This window comes from Amblyraja radiata, chromosome 31, assembly GCF_010909765.2.
Source record: "Amblyraja radiata isolate CabotCenter1 chromosome 31, sAmbRad1.1.pri, whole genome shotgun sequence".
Lineage (NCBI taxonomy): Eukaryota > Metazoa > Chordata > Chondrichthyes > Rajiformes > Rajidae > Amblyraja > Amblyraja radiata.
In genome coordinates this window covers 27,000,331-27,025,648 of record NC_045986.1, presented here as the reverse complement: position 1 = coordinate 27,025,648, position 25,318 = coordinate 27,000,331, and the positions used below count along the sequence as shown (strand labels likewise).

The following is a 25,318-nucleotide window of genomic DNA, read 5'->3' as shown; positions in this document are numbered from 1 at the left end:
CACATAATCGAATATATGCATTCGTATTTTAAAGCCATTAAGTGTGTGTATTCAAAAGTGCTGGAGAAACTCAGCGGGTGCAGCAGCATCTATGGAGCGAAGGAAATAGGCAACGTTTCGGCCCAAAACGTTGCCTATTTCCTTCACTCCATAGATGCTGCTGCACCCGCTGAGTTTCTCCAGCACTTTTGTCTACCTTCGATTTTCCAGCATCTGCAGTTCCTTCTTAAACACAAAAGTGTGTGTATTCTGTGTTTAATTTTTATTAAAGCAGCTGATTATTAACTGTTTGAACAGAAGAAGAGGCGCTTGTAGACAAATGGAATATTAAAGACCATGAGGAGTGGGCACTGCACCTCGATTAAAAAAAGGTTTATTGTGTGAATTAGACGAGCTCGGGCTCCACACGCATTTATGTGCAGCTTTAGTTTGTGTTAACTATGATGCTGTGGACCACAACACTTGATCAGGGAAGTCTGACAACTGGGAAAAGTGGTCTTTCTCCAAACTAGACTTTCCGTCTCCTTCGTCCCTCAAGATCTCCGATACTCTCTTACGGGCCTGTCCCACTTACGCAACTTTTTCAGCGACTGCCGGCACCCGTCATAGGTCGTTGCAGGTCGCCGAAAATTATCAACATGTTGAAAATCCAGCTGCGACCTGAAAGACGCTACGACTTTTTGGGCGACTGAGGAGACTACTCGCGACCATACAGGCGACACCCTGGTAACATGTCTCAGGAACAGCAGGGTTTACAGTGGACTTCAAAGATAATGCAATCGTGAAATTGAAGTGTCAAGAGTGTTTGTCATATGCCACCTACATTGGAACAACAATATCCTTTCGGGGCAAAAGGGGTCTGTAAACACAATAGACAAATAATATAAAAGTAAACATTCAATTAATAACCCCAATACTAGTGCAAAACCCCCCCACTAGGTCCTTAATGCAACCAAAGACAGTCCATAGCTGAGGTTAATGTTCAAGAAGGAATGGTCTGTGACATGAAGGAAGGTCTGTCTAGCACTAGATACCAGGAAATATTTGCTGAGTTCAATAAAACATTTCAATGTTGAAAGGTTATACATACAATCGTCCTTGAGGCAAAATTTCTGCCAGTTCACAGTCCGCTGGCTGGCAATCTCAGCACAGGCCTTTAAATGCTCCATCTGTGAGGGACAGAGGTATTGAATTAATAGAAAGACGTTTTGATTGAAACAAAAAATGACAACTTACATAGGTCGAGTAAAAGTAATTTACCAAATAACATTGTTCAGAAATATGACTTGTAGAAGATAACACAATATTCCCAATGCATTGGATGTTGTTAAGCCACAGAGAGGGCAAAGAAGATGCTGCCAGGACTTGGGATCCTAAGCTTTAGGGAAAGGTCGAACAGGCTAGTACTTCATTCCTTGGAGCGCAGGTAGCTGAGGGGTGATCTATTTGAAGTGCAGAAGTTCATGAGAGGAATAAATAGGGTGAAGGCACAGAGTCTTTTACCCAGAGTATGGGAATCAAGAATCAGAGGACATAGGTTTAAGGTGAGAGGGGAAAGATTTAATAGGAATCTGAGGGGCAACGTTTTCACACAGAGGGTGATGGGTAGATGAAATGAGCAGCCAGAGGGGGTAGTTAAGGCAGGTACTATAACATTTAAACTACTTTTGGACAGGGGCAGATAGGAAATGTTTAGAGGGATATGGGCAGGTGTGACTAGCGTAGATGGGGCACCTTGGTTGTCATGGATGAGTTGTGCCAAAAGGGCAGGTTTCCATGTAGTAAGAATATAATAGAGCAAACACAATGCCACATTTTAATGTGTTTGCAGAAAATCAAGGATTGGTATGTTGCCAACAGGATGACTGGTGATCAGCCACAACTCACCAAGCTGATGAGTGTATCGTACTGCAGGGCGGATCCCGATGAAGCTGTGACAATACCACCTCGCAGGTGGATTCCCTGCTCCTCCAGCAGCCGTTTAATTCCTCGAACATGGGAGTCGAGCGTGTGCAGGTCACGCAGCTGACGGTACTTTTCCTTTGAGCCGCAAATGAACAACAGGAGTTTGCGAACTTGGCGACGCACGAATGGAGTCTGCTGGATCATGAGATACTGGAACAGGAGGAAACGGTCACTGTTAAAGGAATCCGGCAACTGTACCGCACATCCCATCGTACACAGACAGGCACGCACACGCCCGCGTTACCCGATGCGAACAGGTGCTTACTTCAGACAGGAAGTAGAACCAAGAATGGTCGAAAATAGGCGGGGGGATCCGAGAGTTTGCATCTGCAATCTTCTTTATTTGGTACGGTAATCTCAGCACCATTTCAGTCAAGAGTTGTGAGTAAGCCTCAAACACATCTGCAGCATGCCCCTGGAAAAAACAACAGGCATTTATGAAGAATTTTAAACCTTGTGAAGCAAAAATTAATGAAATTACTGCGCATCTGTCACATAAACCAATCATATTATAATCTGTCTAAAGAAGGGTCCCACCCCAAAACATTGCCTGTCCGTGTCCTCCACAGATGCTGCCTGACCCGCTGTTTTCCTCCAGCACTTTGTGCTTTACTCAAGAATCTAGTATCTCCAGCTCCCTGTGTCTCCATAAACAGAACGTCGGCATCTTATTCCTTTCTGCTATTACATATCATCCTCATATTTTATACGTGTCAAAATACTTCTGCGCTATCCTGTAGAGTTATCCCAAATCCAGAACTGGAATTTTATTTACTATCTTCAAAGCATTACATCTCTACGTTTACTAGAGAGAAGGAATGGGTGACGTTCAGTCAGAAGAAGGGTCTCAACCGGAAACGTCACCCATTCCTTCTCTCCAGAGATGCTGCCTGTCCCGCTGAGTTACTCCAGCATTTTGTGGCTACCTTCGATTTAAACCAGCACCTGCAGTTCTTTCCTACACACCTCTACTTTTATTGTTGGCTGACTTGAGCCTCAACAATGGGGCTTGTTATTTACCTTCACATATTGTCGCAGGAAAAACGGGCTCATGTCTGGTGGTGAGGATGACGTGTGTGGCTTCAGGAGCTGGCTTGTGGCCACAGCTTCCTCCTCACCCTGTTGTGTTTTCCAGTAATCCAACAATGATTTAAGAACGTGAAGACAATAGTCGATGGCTCCTGAACTCAATAGTGCGGTGGCCGTAGCATTGGAGATCAACGATGACGACTGCAGGCATGAAAATAATTACTTTCTATCGCAGACTCTGAATACGACACATTTTGAAGACCACACATAAACAAAACAGATGCAACTTATTTCATTAAAAGAAACAAGAACATTTATATGAACTGATATTTGCCGTGCACAGCAGTGACTTACCTCAGAAGCAGATTTTGAGCCTGATTTAGTTCGGGACATAAAAACACTGAGAAGTCTCATGATCACCAAATGCACTTCATTCAGTGGACTGCGATCGTTCTTCTTCGAAACATCCTGGCAAAAATAGTAACCAGTAAGCAACAAAGAAATGGAAATTCTGAACATCTTCACTTATACTTGAGAGTAGGTGGAATTAGAAAGATGCACTGACTGCCCATCCCTCACAGCCTTCATCTGGTGGTGACATTAGTGCCATTTTCTTATTTTGGAACTATCTAGCATCTTTTAATGATTAATTGGAGTGCGGGCCCATTTCACACGTCATTAACCATGCTACGTAGAACTGGAATTGTGTGCAATTGAGGGCTGCACAGTGGCGCAGCTGGTGGAGCTGCTGACTCACAAAGCCAGAGACCCAGGTTCAGTCCTGGCAATGTGGAGTTTACACGCTCCCTGTGACCACGTGGGTTTATTTCAGGTGCTCCAGTTTCCTCCCACCCCCAAAACTACGTGGGTTTGTAGGTTAATTGGCCTTTTTAAATTGCCCTTAGTGTGTAGAGTGGATGCAAAAGTGGGATAACATAAAACCAGTGTGAACAGGTGGTCGATGGTCTGTGTGGACTCAGTGAGGTCAAGGTCCCGTTTCCATGGTGTATCTTTACATCAAAACAAGTCAGCCCGAGCTGCCAGCCTACATTCCCTGAAGGGCATTAGTAGGTTAGTAGAACCTATACTGGGTTCTTGGCAGAAATGGGTGACTTTTATGGTTGCTTTTCTTAAACTGATCGATAAATTCCTCCATTTATTAAATTTAATGTCACAACTTTCCACGGCAACATTTCAGCCTGTGACGACTGTGAATGGCCCAGAAATGACCCCACAAACCTCTCGGTTCCAGTGAACAGAGTTCATTCCGTGCAGATTAGCACAATTCGCTCTACACAAACTACTGCTGCATTTTTAGTTGGATGGATATCTGTGGATCATTATATTTAACATTTTTAATCGTATTAACCAGCTGTGCAATGTTAGGTTTAAACATGTATATTTCAAAACAAAAGTTCAATGGCTCAGTTGTGCTAATTCTAAATTGAAAAAAAAGATGTTTTGGAGGGAGGGGGCAGAATTATTCCAGAAGGCAAGGTATCCAGATGACTTTTTATTTATTGTTGAATGCTGCATCTGTGGCAGCAGCAGTCAGGGAGGTGCTCGCATAATATTGAAAGAAGAAAAATACAATTTACATTTTAATTGAAAAATTGATTGCAGAAGTACCATTACCTTTTTGTCCATGCACAGTTCTGCAATTAGCTGGGAAAGCAAATTGTCCAAGGCTCCTTTATCTTTCTCATCTTCTCCATCCAAATCAGCAGTCAGCATTAAGATGACCTGACAGATAAATGCAGTGTAGACTCAAAACATCAATAACACAAACCGAGGTACAAGTTCAATATATTTTCAAACTGTTCCCCAATCCTCAAAGCCAAATTTCCTCCATGCCAACCACCTATTAATTTACTCTTTAAAAAAAAGACACAAAGTGCCAGAGTACCTCAGCGAGTCAGGCAGCATCTCTTGAGAACATTTTCCAAGACCTATCCATGTTCTCCAGAGATGCTCAGTCAATTTACTGTTCATTGTCCTGTTCTGATCTAACCTCTAAACTCCAAAGTCCTGATCTACTCCATCACTTCCCATGCAGTGTTTCCACAGGGCACTATCTGACCGACCTAATGAAGTTATTGCACGAACTGCTTCTGATCAAGGAACTGACAAAGGAAGCAGGTAAAGCCATTGAACACAGAATCATGCAGACCGCACGATGGTTGAAAATATCCAGGGGAATTACCCCGAAAGTATTTCCAGCTGTAAAAGGAAACAAGGATAGCAATTCAAAATTCCCATCAGTTATTTCTTTAACCGTTAATTGTTTTGATGAAAGCTGTAAGGTGAAATATGGATCTGCCTTTGAGAGGAACTAATGGCATTCTTTCATTCATATTCTTAGTTTAGTTTAGTTTACTGTCACATGTACCGATGTACAGTGAAACGCTTTTGATGCATGCTAAACAACATTAATGTCCTAATATTACTGTAATTTCTTCAAATGCCAATGCATTCATCATTTATAATCTCCAACCTAGCAGTCAATTTCTTGTTCTACTTAAGACAAAATAAATTTTTTTATGTCACCCTCAAACATTTAAAAATTAGAAAAAGCTCAAGAGAGCTCACCTGCATGTAAGGAATAGCTCGAACTCCTCCGACATGACGAAGCTGTGGCAAATGCTGTAAAAGTCTCTCAAGCAACATCAGACGCACCATGTGGAGCCTATATAAGGAGAGGTAGAGGGATCATTTATTCTGCAACTTTAATATACATTTTAAATGCTCCGAAGGTCACGGCTAGATGAAATGCAACGCACCATCACTGGCCCACTCTACTTCGGATGGATGGTGAAAATTACCAGAAAGTTTTAGTTTTTATGATACAGCATTGAAACAGGCCTTTTGGCATACTGAGTCCATGCCAACCGCCAATCACCGGTCCACGCCTGTTCTGATTTACTCCCACTTTCTCATCTACTCCCAACAATTTAGGGGCAATTTATGGAGGCCAATCACCCTACAAACATGCACATCATTGGGATTTTATTGCTTTTGGGATTTTTTTTCTCACCGGTTGCTTGTATGCAGGTCACCATCTGTTTCAACTTCTCCTTCTGAACCTTCACCTTCCTGCTGCCCTGTGGTGGTACTAATGGCTCCAGTGCTGGAGCTGACACTGCCTGGACCTGCAGGATGTCCCTCGGCCGTTGTGTCTCCATAGGCACTGCTGCGCCCAGATACTGCAGACAGATTAGAAAATGGTTAAACTGCCTGATGCAGTCTTGCAAGCTGCATCAAGTGTGAAAATGTACATTAAAATACATGTATACCTTACATTTACATACTGATTTACACCCATGGTTACTGTGCTCATGAAATTATTACCATTCTCATCTATGATTTGGTTTCAGAAATCATTTAGATTCTTTCATGATTTAGTTGCATGTTTTTAAAAAAGGTTTAAGTCTCCACATTTTTAATGTTGCTCACTCAATCTTAAAAAAATAACCTTGCTAGGAACTGCGAGGTAATCAGAAATGTACTAATGTATTTGTTAAGTTAACTTCCTATCGAAATCAGATGAAGCGAACAGCTTGAAATAAAAACTGTGGGTGCTGATTTACAAAAACAACCATATCCTTGTTCCCAGAGATGCTGCCTGACTCACTGAGTTACTCCAGCACTGTCTTTTTTAGAGTGAACAGCTGTCTGAATAGCATTAGTTCACAAATTAATGAGACATACGGTCATATTCCCTGATGACACAGGAGGTCATCATTCAATCAAGCTGGTTTCATCTGTTCACCACCCCCTGCCCATCTGGCTCCACCACTCATTGACCAGCTGTTATCAACATCACCCCCCACTTGATCCCATCATCCATCCCCACCTCGTTCCCCCCATCACCTACCTGCCTCCAATGCACCCCACCACCAAAATACTGCCAGACATTGATAATCTTTCCTGTTCTCTCTCCGTCCAGATACTGGGCTTCGACTCAAATTGCCAACACATATGTCTTTTTGCCTCCACATATGTTTTAGTTTAGTTTAGAGATACAGCGCGGAAACAGGCCCTTCGGCCCACCGAGTCCACACCAACCAGCGATCCCCACACATGAACACTGTCCTACACACACTGGGGACAATTTTACATTAATCAATCAATCAATTAATTCAAGTCAATTAACCTACAAAATCTGTGCATCTTTGAAGTGCGGGAGGAAGCCGCAGATCTTGAAGAAAACCCAGTTGGTCGTGGGGAGAACGTACAAACTCCGTACTGACAGCACCCGTAATCAGGATTGACCTGGGTCTCTTGCGCTGTAAGTCAGCAACTCTACCGCCACGCCACCATGTTGCTTAACCCACTGAGTTATTCTGGTGCTCTGTTTTTGTTCTAGGTTCCAACATCCACAATCCTTTTTTTCATCTATCAAATGTATACTGGCTCTAAGAATAATTTCATCCCCCCACTTAAGTACACTTGTTAATCAACTCCACCATTATTCTGTTACCATCCACGACCCTGTGGGAATGTTACAGAAACAAATTAAACTGTCAACCAACTCATCTTCGAAATGTGGGAGGAAAAGCACAGCAAAGGCTGTAATAAGTGAAAAGGTGGAAACAGAACCCAGGGAACTTGCTTGGTTGTAGGAGAAGGTAGACAAAATTGCTGGAGAAACTCAGCGGGTGCAGCAGCATTTATGGAGCGAAGGTTGTAGGAGAACTCCACACAGACAGAACAGAAGGCCAGGATTGAATGTGGTTTATTAGAGCTAAGGGGAAGCAGCAGTATCTGCAGTGTCACAGAGTGTCAAGTATTTTGGGGAAGCTGAAGACAAGATCAGACCAGCCGCGATCTTGTTGAACAGCTGGTGACATTTTTGTGGCTACCCCCAGTCCTATTCTTTACGTCAGCATTTACATTGCAAACCATAAAAGACATCATTACTGAGCATCAAGTCACAAATTTTTTTTTTCTTGTTGGGCTGTGTTGTCAAAACAGCATCTTAAAATATTAGAGAGACAAAGTAGTGTTCAGTGTTTACATTCAGTAGCAGAGCTGGCAACCCAAAATGACCAGGAATGCTGTTTCTGTTGTGTGGCTGTATACGACATGAAAGATGCACAATTCTAATGCAGGACAGAATGATCATAGCCAGAAGCTTGAGACTGATTTGAAAATTTGTTCAAAAATGCAGGTACTGGCATGATAAACTGATTGGCCTAATTTGTGTTGTTTAATTCTATAATAATGGGCGCAAACAGGAGAAAATAAGAGCATAATTAAAGCAGGATTCAGCTAACAAAGGTCCCTCCAGCCTGCTTCATCTTCTGGTAAAATCACAGTGGATCTTTCACCTCAGCACCACTTTCCCCCTATTCCTTGATTCCTTTAATATTCAGAACATTACAGAGGACAAACTGGCTGGAGAGAATTACAGCAATGTGCTGTAATCACATGTGGTTAAAGTGCACATTGTCAGATTTCAGTGAAAGGTATTGTTATACATTTTGGTTTCACTATGTGGAAATTTCAGCTGTGTTTACAGTCCGTCCCCCCTCTCCTCCTCCCCTCCCCTCCTCCCCCCTCCCCTCTTCCTCCCCTCCCCTCCTCCTTCCCCCTCTCCTCCTCCAATACAAGTTGTATTGCTGTTTATCAACATGAGGACCAAAGTCAAAGAAGCCATTATGAGAATGAGAAACAAGAACAAAACTGTTAGAGACATCAGCCAAACCTCAGGCTTTGCAAAACCAACTGTTTGGAATATCATTTAGAAGAAAGGGAGCACTGGGGAGCTTACTCATTGCAAAGGGACTGGCAGGCAAAGGAAGACCTCCACAGTTGATGACAGAAGAAATTTCTCTATAATAAAGAAAAATCCCCAAACATCTGTCCAACAGATCAGAAACACTCTTCAGGAGTCTGGTATGTATTTGTCAATGACCACTGTCCGCAGAAGACTTCATGAAGAGAAATACAGAGGCTACACTGCAAGATGCAAACGACTGGTTAGCTGCAAAAATAGGATGGCCGGGTTACAGTTTGCCAAGAAGTACTTAAAAGAACAACCACAGTTCTGGAAAAAGGTCTTGTGGACAGATGAGACGAAGATTAACTTATATCATGATGGCAAGAGCAAAGTATGGAGGAGAGAAGGAACTGCGCAAGATCCAAAGCATACCACCTCATCTGTGAAACATGGTGGTGGGGGTGTTATGGCCTGGGCATGTATAATAATAATAATAAATTTTATTTATGGGCGCCTTTCAAGAGTCTCAAGGACACCTATGTATGGCTGCTGAAGGTACTGGCTCACTTATCTTCATTGATGATACAACTGCTGATGGTAGTAGGATAATGAATTCTGAAGTGTATAGACACATCCTATCTGCTCATGTTCAAACAAATGCCTCAAAACTCATTGGCCGCGGTTCATTCTACAGCAAGACAATGATCACAAACATACTGCTAAAGCAACAAAGGAGTTTTTCAAAGCTAAAAAATGGTCAATTCTTGAATGGCCAAGTCAATCACCCGATCTGAACCCAATTGAGCATGCCTTTTATATGCTGAAGAGAAAGCTGTAGGGGACTAGCCCCCAAAACAAGCATAAGCTAAATCTGGCTGCAATACAGAGCGTCACCAGAGAAGACATGAATCGTCCATGAATCGCAGATATCAAGCAGTCATTGCATGCAAAGGATATGCAACAAAGTACTAAACATGACTACTTTCATTTGCATGACATTGCTGTGTCCCAAACATTATGGTGCCCTGAAATGGGGTGGACTATGTATAAACACTGCTGTAATTTCTACATGGTAAAACCAAAATGTATAAAAATGGCCTTTATTAAAATCTGACAATGTGCACTTTAACCACATGTGTTTTTTCTATTACAAATCTCAAATTGTGGAGTGCAGAGGCAAATAAATAAATGATGGGTCTTTGTCCCAAACATTATGGAGGGCACAGTACATACTGAAATACTGGGCTCATGCACAAAATTCTAGTTTTGAAGTTAGATTTCTTATAATATATTTATCCCTCTCGCTTAAGCTAACACCAGTGATTAGGCTTACCGCTATGTTCTCCAGCAACTGAATCCACAGCGCTTCCCCCGCTCTCTGACCCCACACTACCACCGTGCTCTGCTGGAGATGTTCGCAATGTTGATCCATCTGTTGCTGCTGTACTCCCTTCATCATCAGAGGCTGGAGCTAAAAGCATAGCAATGGCTGTTACAGGTAAAAACACCACATTTACAAACCGTGAGCACAAGCACAGAAGTTTGAGAGCAACACAGTGCAGACCGCGCAGACTTGGCACGATCCTTTACCGGTTTTTAATATGCAACAACTGAAACAAGCTCAAAGCAAGTACAGAACAGTTCTAGCATTTGATCAAACTATACAGAACTTCCACACACACACACACAAACACCTGTCTAGCAGAAAGGGGGAAACCCCTCCAATGCATGTGGAACAAAAGCACTTTATGGAGATGGATTGCCTGTCTAATACCTGTGCCAGCAGTTAATAATTCTTTGAAAAGACAAAACTAATTTGGACAGTGGATGCTTGGTGACATTAACAAAATGACATAGATTACGGATCATAAAAACATAGTAAATAGGTGCAGAAGTAGGCCATTCGGCCCTTCAAGCCAACACTGCTATTCAATATGATCATGCAAAATCAGTACCCCGTTTCTGCTTTTTCTCCATATCCCTTGATTCTGTTAGCACTAAGAGCTATATCAAACTCTCTCTTGAAACCATCCAGTGAATTGGCCTCCACTGCCTTCTGTGGCAAAGCATTCCACAGCTTCACAGCTCTCCAGGTGAAAAGTTTTTTTCTCATCTACCCCTTCCTGATCTACCCCTTATTCTTAAACTGTGACCCCTGGTTCAAGGCTCCCCCAACAACGGGAACATTTTTCCTGCATCTAGCCTGTCCAATCCCTTAAGATCAATACGACAAGTGTTTAAAATAACACAGGGATGATAAATAGAAACATATTGTTTCCTGCAGTGAATAACTTATGCCCAACTACCAGAAATAATTTTTCTGAATCGAATTTAGCACGCTCCCTTAAAATCTAACAAACTTCATACCATCGTCTAACCATCTACAAATCTACACCATTTTGCCTCCTAACTAATAGCAACATGGGCATTTGCGTGTATGTACCATGAATGCAGAAATCTTGAAGATGCAATCAATCTTTTCCTCCCATCTGGTAATTCGCTGTTGACCATCATTTCTAGTCCAATGATCAACATACATGGAGCATCCAGTCTCTTTGGATTTCTACTGCTAACTTTTCACCAGAAAGTCCTCTATTCTATCCTCTCTAGATGTAAAGTGATTGACTTCACATGGGCCTACACCAAAATCTATTTGACTCATTTAATATCTCCACATAATTTTATGATTGCATCCACATTACTTAAAAAGCATTCGATCTTTCTGTCATTGTAAAACACAGAAAACTCCTATCATCTCTGTCATTAATAAATCCTGGGAATAGTTGCAGCCGTAACACAGAACTGCTGAGGGTATGTCTGTAATTAGCATCATGAGTGCATGCTCCTAATCTCATCTGACCATCTCTCACTGCTCAGCTCATTTCTCACAAGTGCAATTATCTGCATTTTGTTTCAAAGGTTTTAACTTTAACTAAATTTTTCTCGTTAATTAACATCCACAGCTTTTACCAGGTCCTCTAATTTAATCACCATTAAAAGAAATACACCAGGTTCATCAGGCACAATCCATTCTTTAAATGTCACGATTTACCAAGATGTAACTTGTCAATTGGGGAGAATAAATTGAGAATCATTCTTCTAGCCTGCGGTTTAAAAACGCAATCGAACAACATGGGACATGTGGAGAGTGCAGTCCAACTGTAGGGATTGCAAACAGAAGCATAGAAAATGAAGGCTGACCCTTTCATAATGTTCCTGGAATTCTTTATCATGTTAAAGGTGCAATGGACCTTCTCATTGCGAGTCAGATCGATCTAAACCAATCCAAGATACCCGAACAAGAAAAAGGATACCTGAGAATTTTCAGAGCTATTTTTAAATAATGAAATCCAACAATGCACTTTGCTAATTATTTCTAAAGCAGCTTTATTGCTTTTGAACTGCTTCATTTAATTTAAATTCTGATGACAATTTATTATCACTAAACACCTAGACAGAATTAAAACTCTACACTTGATAACTATGGACCAGCAAAAGCCGAGGCCAAGAAAACCCATGTAGCTGTACTCATGCGGACATTTTGTTCATGTTTAGACGCGTATTAAATTTAATCAATGCAGTTACCTGAAGCTGTAGTATCTGACAGTGTCCCTGCATCCAATGAGGAGGAGCTGGGTGCTTGCCCAGATAGTCCGAGACTCTGCAGACCAAGTGCACTACTGCTGCTGCCTAGTAAGGGCAAATCTCAACATCAGTAACTTGTTCATACAGCAGGGACCCGTGGAAGAAAGTCAGACTCGGAAAACACGAGCTGGAAATTCTAATTCAGGAAACCTATATTTAATCAGCATGAGGGAAATGCTGAGCCTTTGGTTTAAACGTGCAGCACTTTACTGCCAAGCTTACAGTAACCAGTGTATCGATTTCAGGAATCAATACAATATCCATCAAATCCAAAATAGCTGCACCCAGTCAGTGCAGTGAATGATAGCCCAGATTTAAATTCATTAGCTCACTAATCAGTCTAGCCAAATGTAGATGTGAAACAGGGTGAAACAAGGTAACTGTATAATGAGACAAATCTCTATCCAGATTGCCCAGCTCTGATAAAAGGCACTTAGTCAGTTCGCTTTCTCAAATTTACTGCACTTTAAAGAAGATGGAGCAGCCAAATTTTTTTCAGTTTCATTTTTGTTTTGAATTTATAACATGTATGGCTTTTTAGAAGGGAAACAGTTTTAGTTCCTTGAAATGGAGATTAAGGAAACTTATTTTTGTTCTATTCAATCCTTTACAAATTAGCCAAATTCCATTGTGTTCCCATTGCAGACGGATGGGAGTAAACTTGCTGTACCTTGCTGATCTTGCTGCAGGCTAAGAGCAATTGCCAGTTCCACCATAGTCTCATCATCAGCATCTGGAGGGATGTCCAGCATTGGAGGGAAACCCTCTTCTCCTGCCAGCAGTGCTTCCAGAGGGGACGGGTTTCCGTTTGTGACGTTTTCAGCCGACTCCAAAACCATCGATTCCGACTGGAAAGGAGGGAATGAGGATTAATCATGATCGTAGGGATCATAAGAAGATAATTTGAATCAGAGCAGTATCAGGTAAAAAATGTCTCAGTATGCTCACTTTCACTGCCTTAGAACTGAAGGAATGCCTTAGAATACAGACACAAGGAACTGCAGATGCTTGGTTTCTAAAAAAGGCACAAAGTGCTGGCATAACTCAGTGGGTCAGCCAATATCTCTGGAGAGCATGAATAGGTGACATTTTGGGTCCGGACCCTTCTCCCTTCTGCCGCCCTTCACATCCTCTTGTAATGCAACTTAAACATTTAACTGTATTCATGTACTGATAACCTCTTGTGGCTTAGTGTCAAATCTTATTTCATAATGTTCCTGTAATTCTTTATCATGTTAAAGGTGCAATGTCATGCAAGCTGATGATGCATTGAGATGTAGAACACTAGGTGAAGAGAACGACAGGCATTTTATTACAGTATGGAGTTTCACCGTGTAATGTGTACGCAATGTAGCTATCTGCTACAGTTTCACTTTCACAGTCAATTCTGCTCCTTGTGTAAAGCGCAGACTTATTGCAGTTATTAGCTGCACCCACACTAGTAAAAGGAGAGAGTTGAGCGTAAAGAAATCTCTGGAGATTCAGGGAACTGCTGATGCTGGAATCATGATCAAAGTACAAGTACTGGAATAAATCTGAAGAAGGGTCTCGACCCGAAACGTCGCCCATTCCTTCTCTCCAGAGATGCTGCCTCACCCGCTGAGTTACTCCAGCGTTTTGTGTCTACCTGCTGGACTAACTCAGTGGGTCAGGCAGCATCTGCTAAGGGAATGGACAAATGACATTTCGGACTCTTCAGACTCTTTCAGACACAGACTCTTCTTCAGACATTTCCAGACATAGAAAAGTCTTTATTTGCTAATTATTGTTGGGGTTTTATCTCATCTTTTCGTTGGCCGGGAAAAAAACAAGTTATCTTTTTAAGACGCTTACCACCATCTCAAAGTCTCCATGATCCACTTCACTTTGTTCCTGACTTTCCTGACGGATATTTTCACTGCCCGGCATTCCTGATGTTTGCATTTTGTCATCAGCATCATCATCGTCATCGTCATCTTTATCACCTGCACAAAGGAGGGAGTTGCTCACGCTGAAGTGAATCTCACTGTGCACCAATGTATTACAGCTATCAACTATTCATTTAGTAGAAACATTAATACAAAGCCACGTCTTGGAGCATTATTCAATTGATAGGAAAATCTAAAAGGCCAATGTTAATTTATTAACACAGTTGCACAACACTGATGAAGAACATGTAAGATCAAGTATGCTGGTGTGCAGCTACAATTATACAAGGGCTGGTGGCCTGGTGCAACCTATTCCTGAATTCTACTCAGCACTTGTACAAAAAGATTCAAGAGTCAACGTAGCTAGAAACCATGTAGAAATAAACTTCATTGCCTTTATGAGAAGTGAAGAACACATTTCTGAATGTCAAAATTGATTATTTCTTGGTCCTTTAAGTAATACAACAGGAAGGTGGGTGTGCCTGTTTTTTTTAAACCATTTGAGTTCTGGACTTCAGGTGAATATTACATAGGGTTTTGCGAATAGCAACATTTCTGTTAACTAGATACTACACAGCACATTATTACATTGCATTTATATTTATTATTTAGATTGCTTGTCCCTTACCCATTGGAGTGTTGCTGCGGGGAGGGGAGGGTAGCGTGACGTGCCTGCGTTTGTTCCGTGGTCTCAGAACACGTATTAGCGCCTGCTTACAGGCAAAACTCACCGAATGGTCCTGAGGGAGAACAGTTTAAACTAATTAGATCCAAAACACTGCTGGGGTCAGACAAAAACATGGTTAAGCTCGATTATACTGGTAACCAGCACTCACTGTGACAGGCAAATAGCATTTCACAACAATTCAACAGTTGATATTCACATTTAATCCTTAACCAAGTCCCAAACAGACTGCTCATATCCCACAAAATAGCGCCGCAAAACTGACCACCTATGATTAATTAAACACCCATTAGCTTCGACAGAGCAAAGGTACTTACAGGACACAGCAGCATCTGCATGTAAACCTTTGCAGCAGCATTAATGTAGTCAAGCTCACAGGTGCAATAACCATGAATAATGTCAATTAATGCATTGACCGTTGCCTCAATGTGAGTCAGACCTAGAGAAGAAAATGAAAACTGAAATATGATTTAACATTGAACAGACTTCACAATACTTGACAAGCAGTTCAGTGCAAGCAAAGTAAGTGCAGCAGCATTTTACATGGGTATAGATAAGGGACATGTGCAAAGCTGGTTATTTCTATACAACCATATTATACAACTCTCCATATTTATTAAATGTACTCTTTAATATTCATCAATGATACATTATTCTCCTATGTACCAAGGTACAGTGAAATTATTTATTTTTGCATACAATACACCATGTATGCAAAAAGTTACCACGTATCTGGCGGCAAAAAAATTACAATGTACTCATTAGAATCCCGATGGTCCTTATTGACAATGTCTTTAAGGCATCTTCAAAGATGCCACAGCATATTACAACTTACTGGAAACACAGAAAACTGTAAAATATTATTTCTTGCAACATAATATTTAATTCAGAAAAGCTCCAAAAATACCTTCAATCATTAGAAACTCTGATTATGGTTGTAAATTTTCATCTATTATGTTTTATCGATTGTGAATGTGCTTTACTTTCATTTTATTTGCAAGATAATTATCTAAAATTGAGACAGAGTTACAATTACCAGGTAGGCACGCAGGAGCCAGGAATGCATTCTTAGGTTTGGATGCATGGAGTCTCCAGAAATGAGCGACTAGCTGCATGATAAAACTGCAGCCTTCAGCTTCTGCACCCCTGTGGACATGATCTCGTTCATCCGATCCTTCTAGAGAAAGATTAAACAGTCATTGTTTTCTCTGCTGAATGTGGCATCATTAATATCTGTTGCTTCACTTTATCTGCAGCGTCTAATTGTTATTAATCACTAAACAAAATAAGGATGGTGCTGGCAAGACGTGTTTATTGATCTTCCCCAATAGTCCTTGTGAAGGAGATGGTGAAACAGTGAACTGTGTGTGACAAAGCCACTCCATAAAGATGTTAGATTGCAAGATTATGTCATTATATGTCTTTGTAATAGTTTGAAACAATTAAGCAGCATACTGGACTATTTTAAAGCGATGTTAGATGACATCCTCGTCACTGTTAGTTTGGAGTTGTACATAGATCAGACCAGGTTGGTACAGAAGGTATCCTGTTCTGAAAGGCATATATTTTATTTAATCAAAAACAGCAATAGGCCAGCACCAATCCTTGAGGCACACCATGAGTCATAGGCCTCTAGTCTGAAATATAACCTTTCACCAATACCCTCTGTTTCCTGCCATGAAGAAAATGTTGTAACCAGTTGACTTGTTCTCCCTGGATCCCATGAGATCTAATCTTCCAGAGCAGCCTACCATGCAAAACCTTGTCAAATGCCTTGCTGATATGTACAATGTCTACAGCTCTGCTCCCATCAATCTTTTTGGATACATCTTTAAAAAACAGATCTCCCATGTATAAAACTGTGCTGTCTATCCCTAATCAGCCCTTGTCTATCTAAATGGATGCATATCTTATCCTTCAGAATACTCTCTAGTAACTTTCAGATGTTGGACTCACTGGCCTATAGTTCCCAGGTTTTTCCTTGCAGCTCTTCTTTAATAAAGGCACAACATTTGCCACCTTCCAGTCTTCCAGCACCTCAAACGTATTTAATGATGACATACATCTCAGCCAGGGCACTTGCAATTTCTTCTCTAGCTTCCCACAGTGTCCTTGGACATATCTGTTCAGGCCCACGAGATGTGTCTACCTTCATACGCAATAGGACATTCAATACCGCCGCAACCGTAATATTGACTGCCCCAAGATCCCGTCTTCATGCCTTTCCCCGCAGTTAAAACAGAGGAGAAATACTCATTGAGGACTTTGCCCATCTCCAGTGGCTTCACATGCTGTAGAGTTGACTGCTTTGATTCCTGAGGCCCCTGGTTCTCTGGTTACCCTTTTTCCTTGAATGTACATAAAATCTATTTGAATTATCCTGAATATTATCTGCCAGAGCCATGTCCTGCCCTCTTTATGCCCTCCTGATTTCCTTCTTTAGCAGGCTCCTCAGTTCCCAAAACTCCTCCTTGATTCCAGCTGCCTATACCTGTCCCATGACTCCTTCTTGTCTTAACCCGAGCCTCAATTTCTCTTGTCATGCAAACTTCCTTACGCCCACCTGCCTTTCCCTTCACTCTAACAGGAACATGCATGCCCCGAACAAATGCCAGCACATTTTTAAAGCAGCACTTTCCGGGCGCTCCTTTTCCTGCAAACAATTTGCTCCAATTAACTTGAGCGAGTTCCTGACTAATACCAACCACATTAGCCTTGCCTTAATTTTGAATTTTAACATGCCCTGCCTTTATCCATAACTATCTTAAAGCTAATAATTCCTTTCAACTTAGTTGGTTATGCACTGATCTAATCAAGATACATGAAATAATAAAATGATTCAAAGGGCAGATACAAATTCAGGAGTGCATATGATGACATGAGTGTTTTTGTATCTGGGCATCTTTGCACAGACTTTTTTCCTTACTTCATGGTCCTCTAATCTCATTACCCTTTCAATGATTCATTGGAACCATGTCAGTTTTCAACAATTTCCAGCTTTTCGAAACCATTTTAGTTCAACTTGTAACCAATTAGCCTAAGGTAGACACAAAAAGCTGGAGTAACTCAGCGGGACAGGCAGCATCTCTGGAGAGAAGGAATGGGTGACGTTTCGTGTCGAGACCCTTCTTGAAGGATTTCCACCTCCGTGCCTTTATATCACCCAACAACTTCTCAGCAGTTTTTAAGAGATTCTTTTTAGTTTATCAGTTTCCAATTCTTATGCAAGGTTCATGTTCAAAGCTTTCTCTCCAGTGATGCTGGTTGGTTCCAGAATCTTCTGTATTTAGATTTAGCTTTATTATTGTCATGTGTACCAAGGTACAGTGAAAAGCTTGTGTGCTACCCAATCAACTGTGGCACGGTAGAGTTGCTGCCTTACAGCGGCAGAGACCCAGGTTCAATCCCGTCTACGGGTGCTGTCTATACGGAGTTCGTACATTGTCCACGTCACCGCATGGGTTTTCTCCGAGGTCTTTGGTTTCCTTCCACACTCCAAAGACCTACAGGTTTGTAGATTAATTGGCTTGGTTTTGTATACTTGATATAAATGTAAATTGTCCTAAGTGCCTGTCGGCTGGAGTCAATCTGTGAGTATCGCTGGTCAGCACAGACTCGGGGCCGAAGGGCCTGTTTCCCCGCTGTATCTCTAAACCAAACTAAAAATACCAGAGTGCAGAATATTGTTATCAGTATTGTAGTGTGACAATTCCAGAGGAAAAAGTCCAAGGTCTGCAATGAGTTAGGATGGAGAATCGGGACAGTATCCTAACTAATGGGAGTCTGATAACAGAATGGAAGAAGCTGGTGCTGAGTCTGGTTGTACATGCTTTCAAGCTTCTGTATCTTCTGTCCGAAGGGGTCAGGGAGAAGGGGGAATGACCGGAGAGGGAAAGGTCCTTCCTGTAATTACAATATTCTTCTCAGCTTACCCATATCCAACCTCACCTTTATCAGGCTGTGATGTTTTCACCTCAGTGAAGTGTACAAGATTATTGGGTCGCATCATGGCGATTGAACGGGCTGTGATTACTAGTCGTTGGAACACCTCTGGGTCAAGATCACGGCCATCTTTATTCCAAGTATTTAGAATCTGCACAGCGTTATTCAGCAAAGCCTGATCCTGAACAAGGAGAAACATATTTTGTAAGGATACTGTAATTACGATATTCAAATAGAACATAAGCTCTACTTTGAAAGCTCTACTTACAGCACCTGAAAAACAAAGTATTCATTGCTACAAGTTCATCTGCATTATTTTTTAACCCTCTCGTTAACGATTTAAGTAGATGAGCTAAAACAGATGTTGCCATTGGAGCTCAGCTGATATCGTCACTAATTTGAAAGCAGACTGGCTTCAAGGAGACATGGTGCCTGGTAGTTTAAGACCACCATGTATTTCCATATTTGCAAACCACATTGCAGCATATCCAACTGAACTACAATCCTCAAAGGCAGGAGATTGGAAGCTGTGGTAACCTCGCTCCTTGGCCTTGAAGCACCGTTGTGGAAAACACACAGACTGGTTCCACACATGCACGTGAAACTTTCAGAGAGTCACAAGTCACCTTATGATTGTGATAGCTGCCACGGCTGTTGTGAAGACTCGCGAGCAGACCCTTAGTTTGCTGTTGAATACTGGAAGGAGTTGGCATTGACAACAACGTAGTGGCCAGTTCCAATGCTGTCTGTTTATTCTTTTCCTGTTGAGAAAGACGTTGTTACTGAAAACATTCTTTATCTTCAAAAGGGCAAATCGTTTTGAGATCTATTTTTAGAATGTACAGTACCCTCCATAATGTTTGGGACAAAGACCCATCATTTATTTATTTGCCTCTGTACTCCACAATTTGAGATTTGTAATAGAAAAAAATTACATGTGGTTAAAGTGCACATTGTCAGATTTTATTAAATGTTTTCCCTGTACCAGTAAGTAGACGGAACAAGTTGAAAATAAATAAATAAACCAAAATAATCTTATATTAAACAATGACTCCCTTTATTTATAGCATAAAAGGGAATTCTCTGCCTCAGAGGGCAGTGGAGGCAGGTTCTCTGGATGCTTTCAAGAGAGAGCTAGATAGGGCTCTTAAAAATAGCGGAGTCAGGGGATATGGGGAGAAGGCAGGAACGGGGTACTGATTGTGGATGATCAGCCATGATTACATTGAATGGCGGTGCTGGCTCGAAGGACCAAATGGCCTGCTCCTGCACCTATTGTCTAAATCACTTCCTTCCCCTATATCACTAAGGCAAGTAGCTAACCTTTTCGTTTGAGCACCCAACGACGAAGCAGCTTTCCAGAACCTCCATGGAGCTCACCACGAGCCTGAGGAGAAAGGGGAGCATTACTTCCCGCTGACCGCATTGTTGGGAGAGGTACAAGACATGTTCATTAATGACACTGTAAAAAGGTGCTTGATGCAATATCAAGCAACAAGCAGCATTTTGAAGAATTTCTCTGCCCAAAACATTGCCTAAACATTCCCCCCACAGATGGAGAGACAAGGAATCGCAGATACTAGAACCTTGAGTAAAACACAAAATACTGGAGGAACTCAGCGGGTCAGGCAGCATCTGTGAAGGGAATGGACAGGTGATGTTGCCTGACCTGCTGAGTTACTGCAGCCCTTGGTGACTTTTCCTCAGGTTAGTAATAAGACACTCAGAGGGAACTCAATGGGTCAGGCAGCGTTTCGCACCCTTCACCTGTCACACCTGTCTTCACAACCTTCACAGATGATGTTTGACCCAGTGAGTTCCGCCAGCACTTTGTACTTTGCTCAAGATTACAGCATCTGCAGTTCCTTGTCTCCAAACATAATAAAGCCGTGTAACATTTACGTCAAATGGTATTTCCACCCTTAAAGAATAATTTGACTTTTCTGGCACTAATTTGTCCAGTCTATCAAAATCCTGAGCAAACTTCTATGGATTATCTCCATGAGCTTTAGAGCAACAGGTTGTTCAGAAGACCTCAGTGCTTCACCGTACTTCCGATTTTATCTGCAGCTAAAGACAAAACTGATAGATTTACTGATGACAATTTTAACGAATGAGAATGCTCCTCATTCTTCAATTAGAACTCTTTCTCCCATTTGATTCCTTGCTTTCCTATTTTATTCTTATCCACATCAACTTTATGTCCCATGTATTACGCTGATAAAGTAATAAACATAAATCTTTGCAAATCCTCATTACGTTGTTTTCCTTTATATGCCCTTCCATTTCTTTAGGCATCACTTATAAAAAATACCGAACATTTCTTCCAAATTATTGTCCATGTCATTAACATAAAATAACCAAAGACTTCATGTGAAGTCATATAAAGAGCACCAAGTCAATAGATCCTCAAAGACCCAAACAACAAACTCTAAAAACTAGATACATCCCACTTAGTGGTAGAGCCACAGGATTCACCCAGCCAGCAATGTGCAGTTATCCATGCCAACATTGATTCCATAAACACATGACATGAATGGAAATGGTTTATTGAACCCAAGAACACGATTAAATCAATGTTACTTTGAAAAGCACTTCACAATCAAAGGATCTAACATCTGCATTGTTACTGCCACTTTAGTTAGTCTGATGTTATAGAAACGACAACATGATCAGAAAAGAGAACAGCATAAAGAGAAAGAAGGGATACTAACCGGTCTAAGGAGTTTAGGGATTCAGTTTCACAACTTTCAAGGAATAACAGAAAAGAACACCACATGAGAACTTTAAATGAAGTAAACACAATTCTTTATAACACTTTAGAAAAAAGCAGAAAGAAAAGATGACGAGCCTGGCATGCAGAAACAGCAGAGGTTTTGATGGAGTCATGCAAGTGTTTGCTAAGAAACACTTTGTTTCAGCACACAGCACAAAATGCAAACAGACAAATGAAATGCAAGATGGAGACCATTTCCTTTTGCAATTATCCCAACACCGCCCCATTCATTTCATTGTTTGTAGGTTTGGGAATTAATTAATTCTGCACAAACATATACACTTTTTACACTTTGCAGTTTTGTAGTGAAACCCCAGGAGATTTCTCAGAATGCGAAACACCCTGGAGACTTAAAACTACAATGGGTTTCCATTTTGAGTAGAAAGGACTGGTGTTAAACCAGGTGGCTTCAGTTGGGAAAACATTGAGGTATTTATAACTGTAGCAATCCAGCCTGATCCAGAACAACAGCTGCAAACTGCAAAAAATCATTGCGAATCAGTGCAAAGTAACATTATACAGGCTCAAAACACTCAGGAAATACATTGCTTATTTAAAGTTACGGCATGCTTACCACTAACAACTCAGCTGTCAAATTATCCTCACATCCCCAAGAGAGAAAGTAATTTAAAATTTCTATCCAATGTGGTCATGTAAAAATCTTATCGATATGGTCACATTCTTGCCAGTAAACCGTTCTGGCTTTCTCTGCTCATTCCCCTATTCCATCTTCCTACAATGGTCATATCTCCAAACCCCAACTGATGAGCTCCCAGCAATTGGAATCTTGCTCGGAGAATAATGTGCAGACTTTTTGCATATAATATGTCAAAATCTACTTTAAGCACTGGGCAGGTGCTATAGACCTGCATGGGAAGGTAGACGCTCCCGCCCCCATGAGCCTCGGGCAGATGGGGCTCGTCAGCCTGGGAAAGCAGTCCATCTAGGAGAGGGGAAACTGATTTATAACCTACACTGCCTTGTGGCCATATCCAGTCATGGAAAAGGCTCCAGGAGTAAACCTCAAGAAAATCCAGAGTCGGAGCCCCTAAGGCAGTTCGTCGTTGTCTACAACCTCGCTCTGGCAGCTCCTGCGACTGCGCTGGTGCCAAACTGTAACGGCCCTGCTGTTCCTTTGGATATATCAGCGACGTGGAGAGGGGGGATGTGCTGCATGGGCAACAGCATGTCCTGCATATGACATCGCCCAGGCTTGCATCTGACCAGGATGCATCACCCATGGTCAGTCATGACCGAGAGGGGCCTACTACTACTACTACTACTTTAAGCACCTACAGATATGATTGAGTTGGCATCAATGTTTTAAGGAATTATAAAGTCCCTCAGTTCAATAAAAAACACTATTTTTAGAATAGTAAAAAAATGCTTTTTATTGAACTACAGATATCGCCATATCTGTAGATTTTCTCTTTTATTAATGCAACAAATATATATCAATAGTGCCCTACTAAATGACGACAGTAACTCAGAGATGTAACTGCTCAGATGTGGCTACTAAGCCAAAATGAAAAGACATTGAGGAAGATGAGAAGGATAAGTGGTTAACAGATGAGCAGATTTGGTGCAGAGTTTCCAAAGCTTTGATCTAGTTTACAAAGACACACAGACTGAATGTTGTGCAACGGGTGGAGGAGCAATCTGGGGAAGTTATACACATGAGGATAATGCCTATGCCTATACACTATGGAGAGTGAGTGAAGAAAGAAACAAGAAATATATACTTGAGGGAAGTATGCAATTGATTGCCGAGTTAAGAAGGGTGAAGGATGTGCAAGGATTTAAACGTAAGGATGAGAAACACTGTGGAAGCCATTGTATGCATGTGATGAACGGAGAGATGGGTGAATGGGATAGTACAGAATTCACTAATGGCAGAAGAGTTTTAAAATCCGAGGTTGCAAGATGAAAAGTTGACTAACACCATAGCTTAAAGGCATGGTTGACTTAGAGTTAAATCTATTTCTCTTCCCACAGATGCTGTCTGGTTAAACAAATAGTTCTAGCAAATTGTTTTAATTTATAGATTTCCAGCAACTGCATATTTTTAATTACAGTGAAATGTAGCTTTGAGGAGGGCTGATGTTGCCAATATTGTTGAAGGTTTTAGTTGACACTATTTCAGTTGAGGTGGTCATTGAAGATTTAAAGTTGCTCAGATGATACTTTGGAAGGAAATCTAGACAGGGGCAATTATTGTTCATCTGTCCAAAATGAGTGGGTTTGTGGTGAATACAGCTAGTGGAACAGTGAGCAAGTTGAAGTTAGATGAGAACGCTGATTGGTTATAAGTATGAGACAGTTGGAGTTGTAGTTGCCGTTTTTATGAAAGCAATAACGGAACTTCAGAGGAAGCCAAGAAAGGCAGAGAAAACAGTTGAAGCTTTATTGAGAAGGACCCAAACTGGAAGAGGAGGCGAAGAAAGGCAGGGCAGTAGGGATGGACTTATAAATTGGTTGAGGGTGTAAATAAAAAAACTAGCAAGACTTTACAACAGGCCAGAGGCAGGAAGAAGCGTCCGAGCATGGCCATGAGAAAGAAAACAGTCTAATGCAAACATAACTGCGCATCAGATTAACATAAATGGACAGAGATGACAGAAACATGCAGATACAGACAGCCACAGCTTAGTAGAAAGGAGCTCTTGGGCAGGACAGATGAAAAGAGCATGTTGCCAGGTTTTACTTCCTAATTCCACTATCTTCAGAAACAATAAAAATGCATCAATCGACTCAATGCCGGAACTGTAAGCTCAAGACACTGCCTGATATCATGCCGTAATGACAAGCTTCTGCATGAAAGCCACACACGGTTCAGCAAAAAAGGCATTCTAGAACACTCGACTCTGATCACAGAACAAATGCGTCAAGGTGAACAAAATCATTCCCCACGTTAGAGAATGTTTATTTTGTTTTAATCAGCCTTGCCAAGTTCTCTCCGTTTGGAGTCTACAATTTGCTGCAAGAAAACATATTTTTGGAATTTATCCCATAGAATCTTATATTAAATGCTGTCAATGTATGTTCACCGTTCAACATTTGTTCATCACCAATCAGGAGCTGGACGTCAGTATGCAATTCATATAACTTCACCGAGTCCAGCTCATGCTTACTTCTCAAGGACAGAGCCACTGGTGGAGGATGGAGTGACTGAGTCCACTTCTCCCGTGGTGTTGCTCTGGCTGACACTCGGAACAACGACATTATTCACAGAGGCTGAAGGGAAATCCTCTGGAGGCTCATCGGGCCACCCAAATTGCTCCTTTGTCTTCCCGTAGATCTTTATTGAGTCGACCATTGTAACCCCAGCCGGATCCACCGATGCACCAACTATAAGAGTAAAAAAAAGGAGATAATTGATTACAAAAAGATATGGACACATTAAGAACTCAGGGTGGGACTGTCAAAGATGAGAGGACATTTCTTTATGTTGTGAGGGATAAAGTTTAAAGAAGATGTGTGGGGACAGTCTTTTGTTTACACAGAGTGATGGGTATCTGGAACTCGCTGCCAGGGCTGGTGATGGAGGCAGATATAACAGTGGCGTTTCAAAGGCTTTTGGATAGGCGCATGGACAAAGAATACAAGGATATGGATCATGTGCAGATTGACGAGATTAGTTTGTCTCG

General features: G+C 41.5%; 1 protein-coding gene across 6 annotated transcripts in view; it reads right to left on the bottom strand.

Moving 5' to 3' along the window:
* Nucleotides 1-25,318, bottom strand: part of ubr4 (ubiquitin protein ligase E3 component n-recognin 4) — a 139,791-nt gene that overhangs the window by 50,069 nt on the left and 64,404 nt on the right. For 2 of the 6 annotated variants that reach the window (XM_033048265.1, XM_033048268.1), the window contains exons 49-68: nucleotides 24,803-25,019; nucleotides 21,610-21,642; nucleotides 20,219-20,282; nucleotides 19,522-19,656; nucleotides 18,902-19,076; nucleotides 15,990-16,130; nucleotides 15,271-15,392; nucleotides 14,897-15,008; nucleotides 14,195-14,325; nucleotides 13,032-13,209; nucleotides 12,302-12,406; nucleotides 10,050-10,187; nucleotides 6,029-6,197; nucleotides 5,584-5,680; nucleotides 4,630-4,737; nucleotides 3,349-3,462; nucleotides 2,986-3,195; nucleotides 2,231-2,380; nucleotides 1,888-2,115; nucleotides 1,091-1,169 (exon numbers count right to left, since the gene is read on the bottom strand). In XM_033048265.1, coding sequence (XP_032904156.1) covers nucleotides 1,091-1,169; nucleotides 1,888-2,115; nucleotides 2,231-2,380; nucleotides 2,986-3,195; nucleotides 3,349-3,462; nucleotides 4,630-4,737; nucleotides 5,584-5,680; nucleotides 6,029-6,197; nucleotides 10,050-10,187; nucleotides 12,302-12,406; nucleotides 13,032-13,209; nucleotides 14,195-14,325; nucleotides 14,897-15,008; nucleotides 15,271-15,392; nucleotides 15,990-16,130; nucleotides 18,902-19,076; nucleotides 19,522-19,656; nucleotides 20,219-20,282; nucleotides 21,610-21,642; nucleotides 24,803-25,019 — 2,706 coding nt within the window. The remainder of the gene's footprint in view (nucleotides 1-1,090; nucleotides 1,170-1,887; nucleotides 2,116-2,230; nucleotides 2,381-2,985; nucleotides 3,196-3,348; nucleotides 3,463-4,629; nucleotides 4,738-5,583; nucleotides 5,681-6,028; nucleotides 6,198-10,049; nucleotides 10,188-12,301; nucleotides 12,407-13,031; nucleotides 13,210-14,194; nucleotides 14,326-14,896; nucleotides 15,009-15,270; nucleotides 15,393-15,989; nucleotides 16,131-18,901; nucleotides 19,077-19,521; nucleotides 19,657-20,218; nucleotides 20,283-21,609; nucleotides 21,643-24,802; nucleotides 25,020-25,318) is intronic. The other 4 variants (XM_033048269.1, XM_033048271.1, XM_033048267.1 and 1 more) reach the window with 3 other exon arrangements.